General features: G+C 43.0%; 1 protein-coding gene across 2 annotated transcripts in view; it reads left to right on the top strand.

Moving 5' to 3' along the window:
• PINX1 (PIN2 (TERF1) interacting telomerase inhibitor 1) overlaps window positions 1-13,753 on the top strand; it is a 59,428-nt gene extending 45,675 nt beyond the window's left edge. For both annotated transcript variants that reach the window (XM_075750376.1, XM_075750375.1), the window contains one exon: window positions 12,633-13,753. In XM_075750376.1, coding sequence (XP_075606491.1) covers window positions 12,633-13,238 — 606 coding nt within the window. In that variant the 3' untranslated portion in view covers window positions 13,239-13,753. The remainder of the gene's footprint in view (window positions 1-12,632) is intronic.
• Window positions 13,754-21,467: the final 7,714 nt, after the last annotated feature.

The raw sequence follows: 21,467 nt of genomic DNA, 5'->3' as shown, positions 1-21,467 counted from the left end.
AGTTATCCAATTACTAATGTATACTACATTTTAGATGCACAGAATTATCAGTAGCAGGCTGGATGGACTGCTGAAATATGGCCTGACTTCCTAACTTTTTAATTTTAGGTTATCTTTTACCTGAGTGCATTACTTCGTATTTATCAACACTTAATTTCTTTTTCTATCATTTCAACTACTTAAAGTGCTACCTCATTTTTAGCCTGGTTTCCAGGTCAATTAAGCATATATTATTATTCCGTTTGTCTATTCCGTCCTCTCTTACTGATCTCAACCATGTTACATAGGCAGACAGCAGCATTACAAATATTAAATTCCTACTCTTTATGAAAATAAATGGTCGCATAAAAAGGAAAGACAAATTGTTTTCCCAGCTGGGCTCAACTGTATTATTAGACATCAGAGAATCCACAGAGGAAAGCTGTTATGAATGCTGTAACCACAGGAACAGCTTCTATCAGAACTTGCACTTCATTAGATATGTGGTCATCCAGCCACAAGATGCAAAGCCACAGGAAGCCAAGTTGCTTTGCTTAGAGTTACCACAACTATCCTTTTTTAAATGAAAAACGTAGCTCAGATCTTGGAGTAGCCATGACCTTCATCTGTGCTTGGAATGACTTCTTTAAAAACTCCATGGCTCCACCCCCCTGCTTTTCTTACGGCATTAAGTGCGGGGTAGCGAAGGGAAGAAATAAAACTGAGCTGGCGTTGCTGAGTCACTGCTGAGATTTGAGACCGGCTGACTTGATGGTGGAGCTCCGCTCGAGACGGAGGGACCACCCAGCTTTTGGAGGCAGCAGAAGGGATGAGCAGAGGGCTCACCTAATGAAAGGAGAGCAGGGTAGTAGGAAGACTGACTGAAAGGAGGTAAAGCAAAAGTAGAAAGCAGCTTTTAAGGGTGGATAGTTAAGAGTCTAACTGGTAGTGAACAAAATTTTTATAGCTTCTGCAGCTTTTGCTAAATGCTAGGCCACTCAGGTCTGTTGGGCAAGGTTTTTTTTTCTTCTCTCTATATCCTTTTAGCGCTCAACCTAAACCAAAAATTTCTGTGCTGTCTGGCATCTCGTTTCTCTCTGCTTCAGTACAGTTAGGACCTCTATGTGAACAACAAGCCTTCCACTAAGGATTTGAGACCCCAACCAGCACCGCTTCCCTCTCAACAGAACAGCTTCCCAGGGTGCGGCTGCGGGACTGGAGACAGCAGCTGTGGTTTACGCTGTTTGCCTTTGCTTACCTGTAGACAGCAGAGTATTAGGAGTGAGACATTGGGAACAAATTGGTCTTTCCTTTAATCTGACACTTCCTCCTGAGTCTTCTCTTCATTTTGCTGCTTATTCCTGGAGCACTTTGCTGTTAAGCTGCGATAGGCATCCATTCCCACTCCTTCAAAGCTCCTGTGCCAGGAGACATTCCAGCTTGGAACACGCACGCTGCCTGTGGGATTGCCTACCTGGCAATTATTTGTATTGTTTTGTACCCACTCATAGCTTTAACCTGCAAGTCCCTTGAGGCACAGGTTATGTGTTTTGTGTGGTTCACTGGGCAACCATAGAGCACTTCACTCCCCGTAGGGCACTACATAAAGTGTTAATAATAAAATCCTAGGAAATCTTTTTGGAATTACAGGCACAGGGATTTTCTCATTGTCATTTTTAACATTACTGCTAAATCTTTATGTGGTACCATAAAGCTAATACTTAGCATAATGAAAGACACGTGTGTCTTTAAAACTCACCCAGGTCAAAATTATAGAAGCAACCATCACCCCAAAAAAAAAAGGAAAAAAAAAAAAAAGAAAAAAAAAAGAAAAAAAAAAGGTAAGGAAGAAGGGAAGCAGCAAAGAAGGGTGTGAAATGAAGGCTATGGTTTGTGAGATGCAGGAGTCAAAGGGAGGCAAGAAAAACAGAGCAGAAACACAAAGGTCAGCCATGGAAAGCAAGCCAAAGGAAATGAAGTCTGAGGAGGAGTTTGAAGGTGGAAAGTAAGGCTCTTTACTCCCAGGGCAGGAAAGTGATGTAAACCCAAGAGCAGTCTGGACAGGTACAGATGTGAAGCACAAATAAACTAAACGTTTTTTACCTTTAATGCTTGGGAGATCAGAGCTGGATTGCCTGTGAGCAGAAGAGCTGAGATAAGACCCTGACTGTAAGGGTACAAACTATCTCAACGTCATATGGCTCTCTATCAGTTTTGAAGCACAAGACCTGTCATCTTCACTTGGATAGTTAAGATTTTCTTTGGCATTGAAGCAGGCCTTGGTAATGTAGATACTGTACATGCTGATCTAAGCTATTCTCTTCTCAAATGGCTTGCTTACATAGGTTAAAACAGAGGAGTTGTTTTGCAGGTTGATAGAGCCAAAGTTCTGCCACAGATTGCAGATTTCACAAACTGACCATGAAAAGCCAGCATCTTTGTTACAGGTCACAGCATACGTGCTCTGTCTTGCTCAGGCTACAAGGCTGCGGAGGTCATGCTGGCACTTGTAGTCTCCAGGGATTGCCCATAGAGTAGTGCCAACTGCTCGATGACAAGTTTTCCACCTGCTTTGTGGCTGAAATGTTCTGTTCACTGTCATGTTCTCAGTAGGGACCACCTTGATTTGGTATTTCAAGACAAGATCAGCTATTGCTGGATCTAAAATCAGCATTTCAGAGTAGTCACTGTTGCGAACATACTCAAGGATGAGAGCTGTGGAGATGTAATCACATACTTTCTCCTTTTCTTTCCTGAACGTTATTCCTCTTCTGTACATCGTAAGTGCCATCTTTCTTCATCCCAATAACCACTCCAAACTCATCCCTTCTCCTTTTCTTCCCTTTGTTCATCCTTCTTCATGCTTCCTTAGCTCCCCACATCCTTATGAAGTGAGAAATCTACTTCAGGCTTATTAGAAACCTTTTTCCACTTGCTTTGGCACCTTAACAGCCAAACTGATTTTTCAGTATCAAGGGGATAGAGACAGTACTGGAGGGATACCCAGGACTCCTTACACTTTCTAGCAAGTGTGCAAAAGGCTGAAATACCTGTCCTACTGTAGGAAGCCTCAGGAATGGGAAATAGTTTATTTCTGCTGAAATAAGAGGGAGTTTTTAGGCTTTGCCTGTTAGGACAGCAACACTTGCTGCCATTTGCTACTAGCTATTATGGAGCGTGGGTATGAATATCCAAGAAAGGAGGTTCTGTCCTTGCCTCCTCAAGCAGTTTTTCCGTACTAAATGATGTCACTTACACTGTTTGTGTTACATCTTGCTCAGGGTTACAGTCATCCTGTCTTTCCTTCCTTTGATACTCTTGTTGCCAAAGTTAATTTAGAGCCAAATTATAAGCCTTTCACTGTGAATTCTGAAATTTATTAACTGTAGTGTTCTGTGTAAATACTTCACTACTGGTAACGTTAATGAATGTGGAAAAATAGCAAAGCCTGTAAATTCAAATAAAGTCAGGACATCTTATGTCTTCTTTAAAGCACAGTGTTCACCTTTGCTTTTATGCTGCTTGGAGTATAATATGTGCCTCCAGGAACTTGGAAGCTAACGCTGCAAGTGAGTACAGAACAATACAAGTCTCTGCAGAAATGTTGCTCCGATAACTTTGCTTTTTTGGCCTACATTTCTCAGTGGTTATTATTTGTTAATTATGTTATATAGTGCTCACATGTGGGCTAATTGCTTCCCCAGAGAGCTTACAATAAAATGATGGACAGAACAAGGGCAGGATGTTACACATATCAGATAGTTAAAGGGTAAGGTAGGACATGGGCAATACGGTTAGTTAAACACTTCGGTCTGTGATTGAAAATGGTGAAGCGTTGTAAAGCATAGCGTAGCAGAGTTGAGTTGGTTTGTGGGGGGAGAGGATGGGTGCTAATTTGAATTGATCTGAGGAGTTGACTTGTCAGAATAGTTGTGCAAGGAAGCAAACTAAAGGCAGCGATTAAGAAAAAAATGCAGAAATTTATGAAAGAAGGCTGCAGGGAGATTGTGCCTGGCTTGGTTATAGTTGCAGGGCTGTACTGTGTGAATTCTTGAAAACAAGAATAACATCCATATGAACTGTAGGTATGCTGCATGAGTGATATTTCTTGAAAAATAAAACCCTTTCCTCAGACTGTTTTCTTCAGACCCTTAGAGATGAGAGACATAAAGAAATGTGCACATGCATCCGTGCAGTTGTATTTCAGATTTCAGTTCTCATTCTTGCTGTTTGTCATGTTTTTCTGCATCTGTCTCTTAGTCTGCACACTTTCAGGCAGGAGGGCTTTGCTGGTATTTATGGTCTATGCTGCTGTAAATTGTAATGTTCTGATTAATTTTCCTGTGCTGCGAATACTTCTTCACACCTGCTTAGAGAAAAGGAACCAAGTTATGATGAAGGCACACTTAACAAATAAGTGACTAAAAAGTGACACAAGGTATTTCTCAGCAGCTCCTTGGCTACAGCTTGTACTGAAAAACAGGAAATGTCTGTACCCTTGCACAGAGATCTGACTTGATTTTCATACGTGGATCAGCTCCCTTGCATACTACCCGCTCAGAGCAAAGCAGCGGAAGATTTTCAAGTATTTTCCTTCTGAGAAGCATTTTCTAAGGGGAAGGGGGAAGGAGAGAAGGTTTGGCCATTTAAATTATCTGCTTCAAGTGCTCCTAGAAGCATTTTATTTATATACAGATACACTTTTCTACATTTATTATGAGAAAAGACATAGAAGTGAAGTTTTACACAGGCAGGTGTTATTGTAGTTTCCTCTGCTAGAAGCCAAGCTGTGATGCTGACTCTGCTTGCTCTGAGGATTGTTACCAGAACTCCTTTCTCTCCTCTGGGTACTTCCAATGATTTTTATTGCATCCTTTATCTCAGTGGCTTATCTCGGCATCTTAAATCTTCAGAGACCTTGTTAATACCTTTGTATTCACAATTTGGCTGGCCAAGCCCACTTGTTAGTTCTCATGTAGTCCCTTAAGTTTCTGCTGTATCTGTGAGTTATAAGAAGTCCTCAACTCAAGAATCAAGAAGGGTTCGGTCTTCTGAATCCTGATTAGAAAGGATTAACAGCAGCTGCCCGTTCCACACAAATTACAAAGGGATAATGAAAAGTGCCCAGGGAATGACATGGCAGTAGTAAACTACTATGTGAAGATGACTTGGATTGCTTCTGAGCGTGCCTTACAGTACTGCTGCCACGGGGATAATACCTGCAGTACTGGAATGACTGTCCTGGACATTCGAAGGCGTTGGCATTTATAGTATGGGTACAGGATGAAAAAAACAGTCTGTACTGATTTAATTATAGTCCTGCCCACTCCTTGAAAATACTGTATTTGAGAGTCTCTTGGTGATTTGGTTATATACAGGTATATGACAGAACAGACAAAAATTGCAATGTGTCTGTTCACTGTTAAGTGTCATATCCATGTAGCACTGTCAGGTGAGTGGGACAGCGGGGTTATTCCAGCACTTGCGTAGCTCTTGCACGTCTGTGATGCCTCTGTGAAGGATCTTTCTAAAGCACTTTAGAAACACTTAACGAAACTCTTAACTTTGCTGCAAGTTTCATATCGTTGATGAGGCATGTTTTGTGATTTGATAGCCCGTGCCAGAGCTGGAGGGAATAACTTCTTCTCCAGGGTTTCCCACCAGCTGGGAAGAGAACTTGGGAAACGTGACCTTCCCAGTCCTCTGCTCGTTTTACCGGACCATACTTCCTCTGTTATTCAAGGTGAGAACAGAACAGTTAGAATTGATTTAGGTGCTTCTGGGAAGATGAAGTCACTGTGTTTGGATCTCTGTATCGTGCCAATAGAGAGATCCTAGGGGAAATCTCTTCCTTTAGTTTTGTTTATATTCAGTCTAACGCACAGATGTAATTTGCAAGGAAATGCAAAGGAAAAGAGGTTTTGCTGGCCTCAGCAGTGTAGCTAAAGTGAAATGAGATGTCACAAGGATATCTAAGTGTCTCTCTTTCAAGATATGAAAAGGATTTTTCTTCTCCACAGTGTGCTGATTTTTTAACTCTTTCCCTTTGTACCTTCAGTCTTCTCCACCTCTTGTGCATTATCTCACTGTGCGTATTCTCCCTTAGCCTTTCACAGGCTGCCTTCTGCTTGTGGATTTTTACTTGCTGCCTTTGTTTTCCAAAACTTAAATGAATCCTTTTTTTTTTTTTTTCCTGAAAAGTGTAAGAACAGTAGGAGGAAGTTTGTGTGCTCTGTGCGACACAGCATCAGGGTTCCCAAGCTGCCATTAGAAATACAGGTGTTGTAACTGCTAGTATTGTAATTGTTAATACTGTAGGACTGACCAGGCTCTGATAATGACAGCTGGAATGAATCCCCATGACTATCATTGTAATCAAGTCTCTGGCCAAAATTTAATCCATTGCACTTTTGCAACCCTGTTGCTTCCTGTTATACTGTTGTTTTCAGGCTGAAGGCAAAACCCGGCTGAGTATTGCGACTTATTGTACGGCTCCCGTTTCGTTGATGGAAACAGGCTGGGATCCAGTACGTCATACGACAGTAAAAATGTGTTGTTTATATGACAAACAAATGGCTTTTTGGATACCTAGAGATAATATTCAGCAAGAGAGATAGTGGCTTTCTATTTTAGAAGTAGTAACGTGTGAATTACAAGAATAAATGAAAATGCTAAAATTGGCCACTTGTTGAGGGATGAGCTTTTGGCAAAAATATAAAATAGAATTACAAGACAGCCTGGGAGAATTTGAATGCAGTTTTAATAGAAACACATCACCATGGAATTTAAAACTAAAATAAAAAATAGAGTCAGCAGATACAATGTAAATGTACTTGAAAACCAAGCACCTGTAGATTTATACCGTAGACTGAAACGGGTGCTGCTGTGTGGTAATAAAACCTCCTCACAAGGATATGGTGCCACATTGGAACAGGTATCCAGAACGGCTGTGGAATCTCCATCCTTGGAGGTTTCCATGACTCCATGGCTATGAAAATCTGACCAGGTCCAGCCTTGGCAGTAGTCCTGCTCCAGGCCGGAGGCTCCAGAGGTCATTTCCAATCAATGACTCCGTGACTAACCCCAGAATTATTCTAAGCAGAGATTTCCTACAGTAGAATTCCTTGGCCTTTTGGCCTTTTCAAGTGCAACAAGAGCAGTCTTGACTGTTCCTTCTTTGTCATGTCAGATGGAGGCAGATGTAGCAAAAATGAATCTTCATAATTCCACAGAGAAAATAGTTTGATATTTTTCTTAAAAGGTTTTTTTCCTTGTCCTCTTTCCGTTAGTTACTTCCTAACCTCTCTCCTTGTCCTTACTGGGTAGGAGACAGACCTGATAGTTCATGTGGAATATAGTAGTTAAAACCCAACTGCAAAGTAGCAGCTGATTTTTCAATGTATTCTATCACAGAATTTATTTTAATGGAGTCAAACAGTAAAGTGCTTCTCTATAGTGACTGGAACTTGTCCTTTGAAAAAATGGTATCACGTCATACAGCCCGGCCAGGTATTAAACATCCAGGATTTTCATTCCGTTTCCCATAAGTAGATTCCTTGCTATATTGGCACTCAGTATAAATAGCAGTAAAATTAAACCTTGCTATGGTTATATGAGGTATCCTGGGGATTGGAATACCTGGGTCAACAAAAGAAGGAACTTGCAGGTGACCTGAATTTTGTACCATTTCTTTCCAGGTCTAGTGTTCCTGGTTTTCATCTCTTTCATTGAACCCTCTTTTATTACGGAGGTCAAATTGTATCTCTGTTTTAAGTTTTTAAAGCATTATGAGGCTGGAAGACGCTTCTAGAGTCCAGATCTTCCATTTTCCATTCCAAGCAAGGATTAACTCTACCTAATGCTTTCCTGATAGTTGCCTGAGTTGCTTTCAACAGTTGAGACTCTCAGTGGTTGTTGAGGCTTCACAGATATACTGATAGGTTTGTTTCCCAAGTTTCACGTTGGGAATTCAGATCTGCTGCTGCTTGTCCTCTTCCTCATAAGCACAGGGAAAATTGTCCCCTTTTCTCTTTGCATCAGCCCTTTCTGTATTGGAATTCTGTTATCATTAGTTCTTCCTAAGATGCTGTCTGCAGTATACCAATCTTAAGCAGGTAAATTGAAAACATTAGAGCCTCCTGGGTACCTGTTCTTATGCCAGAATTGACTTGAGAACTGATGGTACGTGGCCTTATTTATGCATGTATTTATTTTAATCCTGCTTAAACTCATCACGCTACAAGTCTTTGTTCACTCTCTTGCCTGTTTGATCCCAATCCAAATGTTTATGCTCATACTTAACTTTAAGTTGTCAACTCCTTAAAGCAAGACTCTGTCATCCTTAATGTCTGCAAAGCTCCAGAGTGACTCTTCATGAATAATCTGCTGTGCTTCTCGCCATTACAGCTAGACCTGGGTTAGAAAGATACAGGGATGCCCTCAGTTCTTGCCTGTCAAGTTTTGTGCACTGCGTGGGGTCATCCCAACACACCTCTGCAGTGAGGATCTGAAGTGGCAGAAACAGAACTGGATTATATTAATCTCATTGTTATGGTTTCTCAACAAGAAAGTAGCTAATCACTGTGGTTCAGCCAGACTGCAGAGTTGTGTTTTAAAGCTATGAATGATCGTGTGATTGCCTTGTAACTCAGGCTAGAGGTTTAGCCTCTACTTACTTCATCTATCCCATTTTGTGTAATTTAAGAGAGAATCTGCTGAAATTATAGTTTAGTTTTATAGTTTAGTTTTATTCTGCCTTTATGCTCACCCCTTCTGTATTTTCCTTTTGTGTCATTTTTGTGAATTTAAGCTAACAAAATTGCTTGTGAATTAGTACCCCCTCATTTGGAAATGAGGAAGCAAAGCCATGTGAAATAACTTAAGTAATTATAGTTTGTATGTGGCAGATCTGAGACTGTATAGTAGATTTTTTGATTCCCCTATTCTAAGCTGTAAGTGCTAAGAAAGAAACACTTGCAGTCTGAAGAGGAGGGAAACTTCACTGAATTAATCCAAGCTGTTTCTGTTGCTTATGTACTGGCATCCTTTGTCTTTGCTGATCAGTCGTATATTTCCTCCCAGAGTAATGTGCGGATGCAGTTTTTCTTTTTGGATTTTAAGTCTTCAACCTAAGGTCTTAAACCTCCAAAGATATTTGGGTTTCAAACTCATTTGATTTCATGAGATGTCTAAATACTTTCCATTTTGAGCTTCTCCTGTTGCCAAACTGTTTTCACAATGTGATGTGAATCGTTTTCTGTATATAATTGACCCTAATCCCCTATTTTTTTCTTCACTAATTAACTGTGGTTGAAAGGTGCTCTGAGATTACGATGCCTTAGAGATGCAATCCTGATCCTGAAGGAATCGAGGGAACCAGGATTTCACTCTTTAAGTTTAGTGCACTAACTTAATGATTAAATCAGCATTGTGTGTCTCAAGTGAAGAAAGCAGGCAGAAAAAAAATGATGGTACTTGGAGTCCTTTATGCGCTTCAAATTATTTTCCATACATTTAACTAATTACATAAACAGATGATATTTACAGGGGACTTCTGGCTATAATTGACCTTCATCTTTTCCTGTGCACTTCCCAGCCTCTCCTTGAATTTTCCTATTGTTTCCTCTTACTCACTCCACATTTAACACCATGTTTCAAGCAATCCTTTTCTCTTGCTTGGGACCATCCTACCAATTCCCTGGAGGCCAGTATTCCCAACTCCTTTTAATTTCATCCGCTCAGCCCAATTTCGTTGGCAGTTTTGGAACTTGCAGTGTGGACACACGTATCTCCACCAAAGCCCGATCTTCAGGCCTCTGACCCGTTACGGTGCAATTGCTCTTTTCCTTTTACAGCATCATTTGTTCTGCAGAGTGGGAGTGTTTCTTTCCATCTTTTTATCTTGTGTAATAAATTGCTTTTTAGAAGTTGCAGAAACACATTTGAGTACGTATATCTTATTTTGCTTTGAAACCTTTATATGCAAGCGCTGGGGAGGAATTGGATATGCCGCGAGTCTCCCGTCGAGAGGTTAGAGAAAACCCGTGTTTAGAGTTCAGCGGTGTTCCCATGGCTACTAGGACAGGTACATCACAGGAGCAGGAACACTTCTGGCATTTAACAGCCCTTCCAGGTGATTTATGGTTTCACATAAGCTTTTCCTAAACTGAGAGGTTTTCTAGGGTTGGCACCTCTTTGCTTGTCTCCATGCCCTGTTAGTTCTGTGTTCAGTGGCCCATGGTTATTAAAATTCTTATCAATAAAGGAGTTTCTGAGCAAGGTTCTTATTTTCTGGGATCATGCATACTTTCTGAACTCCTCAGCTTAACCAAAGGAACTTTTTTTTTTTAATGCCTAATGTATTTTATAAAAGAAACGTGTACAGATCAAGTAATATTTGCCTTCAATTACAGTAATTAAGTTGTCAGGATTTGAAGTCACCAAGGGAATGAGAAAATAAATCCTTTCCTGGTTGGCCAGGGGGTAATTGGTGTTCTGGTCTCAAGTACGTTTTACATATTGGGGTGGGGAGGGAAACTGTTCTGGCTGGCAGCAGCAGCAGCAAACCCGGGAGATTGTTTGTCATTTTGCAATACAAGGTGTCAAAATCCTGCTGTGGGTAGAAGGAAAAGGAAAAGTGACCTGTTTAACTCTGCTTTAGCAGGGCATTTATTTTTGATCCAGACTAACGCTGCTTGCTTGGGTTGGGAGGTATATCTTATTAAAAAGAGAGCGACTACAAACATAGCTCAGTCCATTTATTCTGTGGATTCTGTCTTGTCAAACTTCTGTTGCAGTTCCCCTGTTAAATGTAACCTGTATGTATAGATGTGTGTAGATACAGGCGCTTTTTTCCCCCATGTTCAACATCTCTTTGCAGACTTCTTTGTCAGAAGTCGAATAGTTTCAGTTACTTCATAAGCTTCCCTGGAGGTACACTGCAAGGCATTCCTACAAGAAAAGTACCTAATTTTTGTAAGTGCCCACACAAACATCACTGGAATCTCAAGTGTAGCGTTACTTTTGTTCCACTGGAATAGCTCTCTTGAAAGCAGATGTATGAGGAAATCGCTACTCGTAATGCATCACTAATGCCACAAATTTTTGCATTCCTGCTCATGTGAGTAAAGGTTATGGATGCATAAGGAGTCAGACCTGCACAACCTTACTCACAAACCCTAATAAACCCCACTTCAGCTAGCAGGTTTAACGATGCCCTGAAGAGAGCCAGATCACTTATCTACACCATCATGCAATAACCATAAAGTGTTGAGATAAGTGGTTTTGTATCTCCCAGTTCTCTGCTGGCCTTCACCCTGTGTATCAGTTTATGCCAGCAAAAGTGGGCATGAAATATTACTGCTCTGATTTGGTTGCATTTTATAGTCACTTCAGTTCACGTAGGAGATGTATGGGTAGAATGGATGTTCTTATCTGGCTGTGCATTTATGAATGGAAAAACAGTGAAGCATCTCTGTCATACTCACATCTGACTAACAGCTGCGGATTCCCTCCTGTTCAAGAAGCGTGTTGTAGGCCAGGTGTTGGTAAGGATTCTACACAATTCTTACCTGCTCAGCTCTTCCCATCGAGAGGGGTATGCTTGGTTACCTGCAGTTCATAGAAGGCTTAAAAAAATTAAAAAAAAAAAAAATTAAAAAGTAAAATTTGGGACATTTCCGGGAGTCATTTGTGACTTCTGCCAACCAAAAGGATATGCCACAAAGGGTTATTTTTGAGTGCTTCAGTATCCATGTAAACAAGTCTGAATTTCAGCTGCCTTTTTGGCTTGTTTATTTTGTAAGTCACAGATAATTTAACAAGTTATGTATTTTCATCTTGTTGCATTTGTTGCTTTTTCAGAGTCAATTCCCTTCATGCCATACATAACATCTAGCTCCACAGCTATACTTTGCTTTTTGTTTTATATTTACTTTCTAGATACTAGACTCTTTTTATAGGTATTCACCTGCAGCTAGAGTTCAGCAGCTATTTATTTTGCCTATGCAGAAGCCTTGTAAGATCTAACCTGTGATGTTGTTTTTGCCATCTGATAATGTATGATCAAATGGAGCATGTTTAAATAACAACATCTAGGACACAATGACAGTAAACGAGCTACGAAACAAACATTTCTAAAGATCAGATAAGATGGAAGAGATGCATCGATGCTGGATTGCTCTGTATATCATAAGTTCTTGCACTTTGCTGTAGAGGTATTCCAGGCATGGGATTTCCTTTATGCCACAGGCTAATAGATTGTACTGTATTATTTTTCATGTTGTTTTATATCTTGTAGAGACATGTGCCTTTGCACAGAGAGTGTAATACACAGAGTATGACAGTATTATACATAATCTGCATGAGTTGCACAGGAGTAGGTAAAGAGTAAGAAAGTCAAAACAACAGAGAATTGTCTTGTTCTGTGTTTTCTTGCTGCCTTCCATACTGCCACCTCTTCTCCCTAAACCTACGCCGTCTTTTGCATTAGGAGCTGCCTCTCACTTCTGCCAAAGTCTATACTTTTACAATTAATTTTCAAAGCACTTTATGGTTTTTTTTAATATTTTCCTTATTAGTGTGCAAAAAAATACGGTTATGTTTAAAGCCATTATTTCTGACTCTCACTCCTGCTCCTCTTTGTTCACTGGCAGGAGGATATTACCGATCCTGAGTCTCAGGAAGAGAAGAAGAGAAACCGCTGGCTATCTGAGCCTGCAGATGCTTACAATACAGTGAAGAGTGTTCTCACTGTACAGGAATATTTTGCTAAGCGCATGGCAAAACTGAAGGGATCCCAGCATGAAACAGAAACAAAGGTGGACAATTCCTGCCCAACAGCTGACGAAGCTTTGGAGCCTTCAGAAGAACTGAAAACCAAAGTCAAAAAGAAAAAGAAGAAGCAGAAGAGAGATGAAGCAGATAGTACAGAGTACTGCAAGAAACCAAAAGTGAAACAATCTAAGATAGGTAGCTTGAATGGAAAGGAACTGGATGCTCCATTAAAGGAGTGTCACTCTGGGAAAAAGAAAAGGAAACATAAAGAACAGCATAAAGGCGAAAGCATTAGTTGCGATGAAAATATGGGCAATGGAGAAATTTATACGGGAATGTCTGATGAGGAAGATCTCAGCGTAAAGGACTATGAGGCAAAGCAAAAGAAACGCCATAAGAAGAAACACAAAAGGCAAAAAGAGGAGACAGATGAGTGTATCGAAGGAGCGCAGCGAAAGAAGAAGCAGCGCTGCGAGCACATTTAACCATTTAAGAGTCAAGCTGGGACTCTGAGGACATTTGAACTTTATCAGGTTAGAGAAGTCTGTGTAAACACACCAGCCAGACATCACGATGTAATCCAGTCTTGAGCACCCTGCTCTACCTGCAACTGAAACCACAGACTGTGTTTAAATATAGCTCTTTCGAGGGAGAACACGATGACAGGCCACGAGCTTCAGCGCCATGTTAAAAAGGTCTCTAGGTGTAGGGCCAAGCCTTGCATGTCTGCAAAGCAAGACTTGATAAAAACCAGTTCAGCTTTGCCTCTTCCAGTAAGACGGGTCACCTTGGTGGCTTTTGCAAGAGCTATGTTTTAACACGGCAGAGCCTGTGCTGCCTTCAGCCCAGATTCGCTCTGGTGCAACTCCATTCAAGTCGTATAACGGCAAGCAGAGTCAGGCCTGGTTTTAACCGCTGCGGTTAAGACTGTGAAAGCCAGTGAATTACTGTCTGCTGCTTCACACAGACTGGGTTTTTTCTCAATCCGGGGGGTGGGGGGGGAAGTCACCCTACTACTGCCTTTATTATTTTCACTTCTGATAGCCCAGCTCCACTTTTGGAAGCGGGAGGGGGTTTGCAAAACTGTCTCTATTTTTTCATTGATTTTTGCAAAGTCATGCTTAATTTTTTTTCATTTATCTCCTTTTTCATATAAAATGATTGTCCTTTCTTCCCAAAGTACTTAGTCTAATTAAAGGTTTACGTCTGAGTGTCAATACTAAAGAATGAAATAAAAAACCTCCCTTTGTTTCCTAGCCAGTAGTTGATTATTGTCAAGCAATTGTAACACTGCAACAAAGCTAAAGGAGCTGGCCTTTATTAACCATATCTAAATCTTTGGGTCACAGGCAACCTTCATGGTACCTTCAGTGGTGCATCTGGAATTCAAAAAGTTGTCTTAGATGGAGCAAGGTTTTCTGTGAAATTAGGAGACCAAACAGATTTTAAAAGCATAGCGGGTCAGATGCATTAGTATTGCCATTTATAAAGTGAAAAGATTTATAACCAAATTAGGGCTTGTTTCAGTTTGTGAACCTGGAAATGAGTAATGCCGGAACTCGGCACCACCAGCAGCAGTTTTGTATGAGAGCTTAAACATTCGGGATGGATTCTGGCATCTCAGTCCCACTCAGCTGAGTGCTGTCAGAAGAGATGGGTGAGCTCAGGAGTGGTGGAATGGGAAGAAGCATTCATCATCCTCCAGTGTGGTTCTGATACTGCATTGGCCACAGCAAATTGACAGCACAGCCCTGAAAGCCTGCCAGTTATCGTGGCATCATCCAGAGGAGCTGACCAGAATTCAACTCCATTAGCTGTTCCTTTGACTTTGGACCTGGCTGTGTTTCAGCAGCGTAAATCTAAAACATCCCATTGGCCTGCTCTGCAGAATAAAATGGGTACTTTTTTTTTTTTTATTGTCTTAGCTCAGTTGAGTTGCTTAACGTGGTTTGAAAAACATTGTCAAGATGCAGATGTTAATATGAAAAAATTTCCTTAAGCTGCTTTTATTGTCCAGTGGGAAAAACTTAGTGTGAAGCACGCAGTCCACATGGTTTCAGACGTTTTAGTTGCAGCTGAACTCTTCCTTTTTTAAGATACTTTGGTTTGCAATGCACCTTTCTTGCCTCAGGACATGCTCATTTATTGCAGCAAAGTGACTGTAGTTTTACTTATTGTAAAGGAGAACAAGATGCCTTTCTCTGCTTTCACCCTGGATTACCAGTAGTTTTTAACCCTTGTAGCATTTGCTTTTCAGTGCTGTCCAGATATTAACCATTATGATGCTGCTTTGGCTGGGCTTGTTCCCTGGCTTCCTTAAACAAAATACCACTTAATACCATACGGTTGCTATAGAATCATGAGTAAGCTCCATGCTCGAGGTGAAAAAATTAATCTTCTCAATAGAAGAAGACAGCAAAATAATTTTTCATGTTACATCGAAGCATCCTAAGTTTTGTGGGTGCCCTTCAAAGCAGCCTTTCTAATTTCACCCCAAGTTTGGATTTTTATTTGTTAGCAGAAGTCAAAAGCCAGACTGTTTCCAGTGTTGGTTGTTTTTTAACTCTTACGCAGCTAAACTTTACAGTCTCTCTGGGATTTCAATTTCAAAAGGTGCTAGTCCAGGAATAGGGTTTCCTTCTCCAAATACTGCTGGGCTTGTTTGTTTGTTCTCTGTATTAATCTTCCATGAGTTTCTATGTGCTAATTCTTAGGAGTGTTTGGCCAGATTCCAGTGTTAGTTATAGAAAGAATAAAACCAGGAATAAATCTTTAAATTTATGCTGTTACTCCAATTAAGCACAGTGTACCTAAGATTTAAATCTGGCTCAGATTGAACTATCAGCTACAAATAGAAGATTCTGTATTTGTACGAGAAGTGGGAATTCCACTTTATCCCAGGAAATGTGGGATTTTACTGTGCAGAATATGGGCTGTAGGGGGGGAAAAAAAAAAATCAGAGTAGACTAACATTTGAAAAAAGCAGTTCACTTAGTTGTGAATTCACTGTGCTCTGTGTGCGTTACTGGTCGGCCAACTTTGCATTACTCGACAAAAAGCTCTTCTTACCAGATACTGTCTGGTGAAATGGATGATTGAAACAACAGCAACGTGTTTCAAAGTAATAAATTGTGGGTTTTTTTTCTTTATAGTGGGTTGTGAGTCGCGTTTTAAACAAACTCTGGTTTGTCAAGAAGGTCTTTTTTATAAAGCATAAAAAAAAAATTACATCATTACTCAAATGGTGAAATTAGCAGGATGTAAGCACAAAGAAATTACTTGGTTTCATTTCTGCGAAAATAAGACTTAAACAGCCAGGTCTTTTGTTATATATTTGTCCATTGTGCTCACACATTGCAGCACAAAATTATGTACCTCCAAGTGAAATTACCTAGAAACTAAGCAAAACGAGAGTCACCATTCTGCTTTCACTTCCAAATGGAGAATGATGCACACACGGCATAGATATTAAAATGTTTTCAGTTTTAGTAATCCCAGGTCACCAGTGACACAGAAGAAAATTTTGCTTTTCGCATTGGGAGCCTCACACAGATGATGGTTTCTCATGAGTTACTTCCATTCTTCGCAGGAATAGTGGTGGTGTTCGCTTTGAGCCTTGAAATTAACTGTTGGTGCAAAGGCTGCTACATGCCAAGCTCCATGATTTGCAATTGCAATTTTGTGAACAGCAAAATATATGCTGACTTTTCTGCCTGTAAATACCTGCAAGTACAAAACCGTATCCTGGAAAGTAGAGGCCATGGAAAAGTAGACTGTTACCAGCATCGAACTAAAGTCTGCATGAGCTTTATGGGCTTCAACTGTTTTCATCCTGCTGTGTCCGAGTCTGCAGAGCCTTCCTTTGAGCCAAGGACGGGAGATTGCAGTGGTGCACACCATGCGACAGCCCAAATGTGTGGAACAGGCAGCGTTCCTTGAATTTCCTTCCAAGAGGTACTGACTCTAGTGTGTTACACACAACCGGTGTAAAGAAGTAGTAACCACCAGGGTTAGTTCAAAGCATAGATGTGTGATGCGATTAAGTACAAGTTTAAGATACAAATCTTTAGATTTCGGAGCCCCGCATCCTTACGTCTATGTGAATTTCAGTCCGTTAGATAGTATCTGAGATGCGGCTGCTTGGTGAAACATAAGAAATGCGCTTGGGGACCCATCCAGTTCAGCGTCATGTTCAATTAATGCAATTTTCCTTGAAGCAAAAGGTAGTTCTGGTGCCGACTTCTTTCAAATAATCAGCTCTCGGCAAAGAAAATGACCTGAATGCACCAATGTGATTAACCAGTTTTCTCCTGTTTAAACACACGAGATTGAAGTTCTTGAAGCGTCCACCTTCAAAAGGCACAATTTACGTCACGCAACCTCCAAACCTGCCAGCACCAAGAGGAGGAAGGAAACTCCAAGAAGAGAGGAAAACCACACAGAGTCTATTGGAAACGCTGCACAGCATCATACCTATCTTAAAAAAAAAAAATTTATAATAGTGTGTCCTCAAACGGCGTGAGGATTGCGAGTATCTGAAGCAGTCCTGTGCTTAATTCCTCCTCGTCCGTGGGCCGTATGAGGTTTGCGACGTGAAGGGTTATAAATCTCATCCACGCAGTGTTAGTGGCCAAGGATCCGAGCTCACAGAGTACTTGGACAATAACCAAGGCTCCATACCTGTCCTGTGCAGGGATAAGCAGATTTTCGCTTGTATAAGCACACTTTTTGTGATGTGGAACTGGTGAATATGGTAAAAATAAAAAACTTTTGTGTTGGCAAAAGTAGGAAGATTGTTCCAATGCCAAATTGAAGCTCGATTTCTCAACAAGTCAGAACTTAATTTCTGCTTTTGAGTCACTCAGAGATTTTTATTTTCTTATCTTAATCCATTTTTTATAAATTTTAAACTGTAAGAGGGAAATATGCTCGTCCCTTTTAACCTAAAACTATATTTATTTTGTAATGTTAAAGCTGCATTTTAAAAATAGCAAGAGCAGAAATATTCAGCACCATGACCGCTGAAAATTTTAGCATATTTGGTTTTTTTCCCCCCTACATTTTTTTGCTGTAAGGTATATAAGGGGAAAGCTCTGGTTTCTCCTCCTAGGAAATCAATGGTCCCAGTAGCGGTCCCTGGGGAAAGTCTGGTGGTCCTGGGAAGGACGGGCTGGTGGTTCTGCCTCTGCAAAAACCGCTCTTGGGAGGCGAGAGTTTCATCAATAATTAAAGAACATGTGAATATTCAGCTAATTTAGGATTTGCACTTTCTCACACATTTTAATGTCTCTGAAGCGGGGAGAGGGAGATGTTACTTAGTGAAAATAGACCCACCGTTTGCAAGCGGAGTAAAACGCCAGATGTCAGATCCACGCCGAAGGGACGTTTTTTCGCCTATACCCGCGAAAGCCGAGTTCGGCCATGGATTTTCTGCGTGACCCGTGGGAGCTGCTGCCAGTGTTCCCCATCCGTGAAAATGGGGAGAACAAAGCTTTCTTCCACCCTTTGTCTGCTCGGTCTATTTTAGCTTGTAGCTTTTAGCCGTAATTTCCCTGCTCTCCAAGCCCTGTGAGAGCTCTGCTTCTTCCTGTGCCCCAGATACAGGTAAGCGTCGCACCGGAATCGGGAAGGTAAGCATAAAAAGTAAAAAGAGTTTTTCCAGACTGCCGCTAATTACCCTGATACGGTCGCAATTAAAAGGTGGCATTTTCACATGGCCCCGGCTGCCTTTATGTAATGCGGAGCTTCCTACAGGACAGGTTTAACCAGCATTTTAGGTAGGGTGCAGGATGAAACCCATCTTACTAATGCAATCAGAATGCCAGGTGCTAAAGGAGAAGGGGAGGGGAAAAAAAAAAAAAGTGTTTATTATTATTATTGTTTGCACTCAGAATGCGGCGTGGGAGCCCCTAGGAAGGTGCTGTCTTCCATCCAACCTGGGAGAAAATCCAAACAAGAAATATTTTGCAGTACTTCGTTGTCCTGTAACCGCACGGGAGTCTCAGCGCACATCTCGGTAGGGGGATGGTTCTGAAAAGCCACGTGAATTTACCCCCGCAATACCTGGGGGAGATCAAACGGCGTTACCCCCACGATGCGGAGGGAATAGCAAGGATCAGGAAAACCCAGTGAATTGCTCCGAGAGTCTCCGGGCATCGGCGGCAGGATGGTGGATGCAGGTCCCATCCCCGCTCAGCGCTTTGTCCTCCCCCAGACCTTTCCTCCCATCCTGCACGCCGCACCTTGGAAACGCAGCGCAGGATGGCGGCGCTGCCGCGTGTCGCGTAAAAGGGCGCGTGGAACTCCGTCGTTCCTCTTCCCTTGACGGGGATGTGTTGTACTACTACCCCTAAAAACGTTCTGGCCTCCAGGGCCTCGAGTGCAGAGGTGGTGTTTGGTGCTTTTATAGCAATGACGATACTCGGGCCCCGTGCATCCCAAGGGTTTGAAAAATAACACTGAGCAGCGCAACACCGTATTCAAAAATCAAACCTTGCAACTTGGGGCGTTCTCTTTGTCAGTGCGCTTCAACCCCTACTGAAGGGAAACAAAAAAAACCAAAAAAAAACCCCAACAACAAAAAAAAAAAAGGATGTTACGAGTTTTCTTCCCGACCTCTGCAGCAACTCCCATCTGCAAAATGCACCCAGGAGACCTGTTCCGAGCAGCACAGAGGGTTTGGCATCCTCTCGCCATGCCCCGTCCCGGCACTTCAAGGCGTGAGACGGGACTTGCGGAGTGAACCGGAGCCTGCTGTGTAAAGCTCGGGACAGCATGGGCCGTCCCCAGGAGCGCGCACCGCTCCAAAACACAGATGAAAGGCAGTTGGTATGTGCCGGCCTGCGTGTGCGTGTGTGTGTAAAGGGTTTATAAATCTGTCCCGAGACCAGGAAATCTCCTGCGCCTTTTAGATTTAAGAGAAGTTGCCTTCCTGTTGTATTCCCAGATAACGCAGCTCTGATCAAGCCCACTTGTAAATAGCTTAATAGATTTAATCAGTTCCTCTGGAAAATGTTGTTGCTTCCGCAGGGTTTTGGTTCGGTCCCTCAGAAAGGGCAGTTGCTGCTCCTGCTGCAAGCGAAGTTGGCGGCTTGCACCTCTCCGGACCCCCAAATTCCCCGTAACCCACGAGAAACCAGAACCACAGGGATCCCGCTTTTCTGCAAAGACCAGGAAACCCAAGCGGATCCTGAACCCGCAGAGCTTACATTTACATACCGCTCTCTCCATCGCTTGTAATCTGACAAGAGTCAATAGGAACACCCAGGCACGTGGTCACCTGTGCCTACCTGCACAAACACCCCGGCTTGGGATCCGCGCTGGGTTTTTCCCCTCCGTGCACGGGTGAGATGGGGCAGCAGCGGCCGGCTCGAGGAAATGCCTTCCCATCTCGCAGCCCGGCCCGTACGGCTTTCTGGCAGGGCGGAGAGGAAATCCACAATCAGTCAAAGCGGAGCCGCTGCAGCCTTGCAGCCCATGTCAGGGGGTCAGAATCATAAAGGAATCGAGCGACTAAATATATTCCTCGGGGCAAGCTGCAGGGATGACCTGGGCAAAGGGGTCTGGGAGCTGGGGATTTTTGGTCCCATTGCCTTCCTGGAGATCCTTCGTCCTAGCTGGGGGAACGTTTCTCGGGGGGTGACTTTCCTGCCCTCACCAGCACCAAATTGGGGTTAGGGGAAACATCGTTGCCTGACAGCGGTGCTTCCATCCCAGCCGGGCTGGGGTGGCTTTGCAGGACGGGGTAAGCGCTCCGTAAAATGCAACAGCAAGGAAAAGGTCACAAAGCATCAGACCGGCCCTCTGTCCCCCCAGTGTCCCGGGGATGGGCAATGGGGACTGACTGGGGATGTTGCAGCCCCTCTGGGCTGTGCCCAGCCCCATCCCTGCCCCGCGTGGCCCCTGCAAAGCTCCCTCAGGAGCCCACCCAGGCTGGACAAGCACCCACCAGCAGGTTCACTGGGTCCCAGTTTCCCTCCCATAAGAGGGGACCTGGGGATTTGGGGTAACTGGGTGAAAACCAGCAAAAGCACAGCCTGGACTGGTGGTTAAAGCAGGAGGTGTGGGGGAAAAGGGGGACCTGCCTGCAGGACCTGTGCCTTGATTTCCCCTTGAAAACAGGCACCCTGCAGCTTGCCAAAGCCTGGGGAGGGGGTACCTTTCGCACCCTTTCGGGGGACCTTCCTTTTGGGGCCATTTTCCTTTCCAGGCCACCCCAAAAAGATTGCAGTGCCCTCATCTCCTCTCTCTGTGTTTCCCCCCAGCCTTGAAGTTTTAGGGGCTCTGAGGTGCGGGGGGCAGCGCGGGCTGTGCAGGGGTGTCAGGGCCATTTCCAGTTCCCTCCTCGCTCCCCTTCAGCCTTTCAGCGAGCAAAATAATAATAATTAAAAAAAAAAAAAAAATAGAAGAAGAAAAGGAGGGGGGAGGGTGGGCGGGAAGCAGAAGGGGGGGACCTTGTGGGGTGCTGCCCCCCCCCCCCCCCTTGGCTTCCCCGGGGGGTGCCGGGCAGAGGGTGGGGAGAAGTTTTCTTCCCGCGCCATCCTGGCCGGGGCTCAGGAGTTTGCAAACAAGGAGGAGCAGCGAGTACCTTCGGTGTCATTGGAGGAGGCTTTTTCCAAGGAGCTCATAAATACGGGGGAGGCCGGGCAGGAGGTTGGGACTGCGCGGGGACCCCGGGGGCAGCGCAGCGGGCAGAGGCGGGCGGGGGGCCGGGG

This window comes from Balearica regulorum, chromosome 3, assembly GCF_011004875.1.
Source record: "Balearica regulorum gibbericeps isolate bBalReg1 chromosome 3, bBalReg1.pri, whole genome shotgun sequence".
Lineage (NCBI taxonomy): Eukaryota > Metazoa > Chordata > Aves > Gruiformes > Gruidae > Balearica > Balearica regulorum.
The sequence above is the reverse complement of the archived record's forward strand: the minus strand, read 5'-3'. Positions and strand labels throughout refer to the sequence as shown.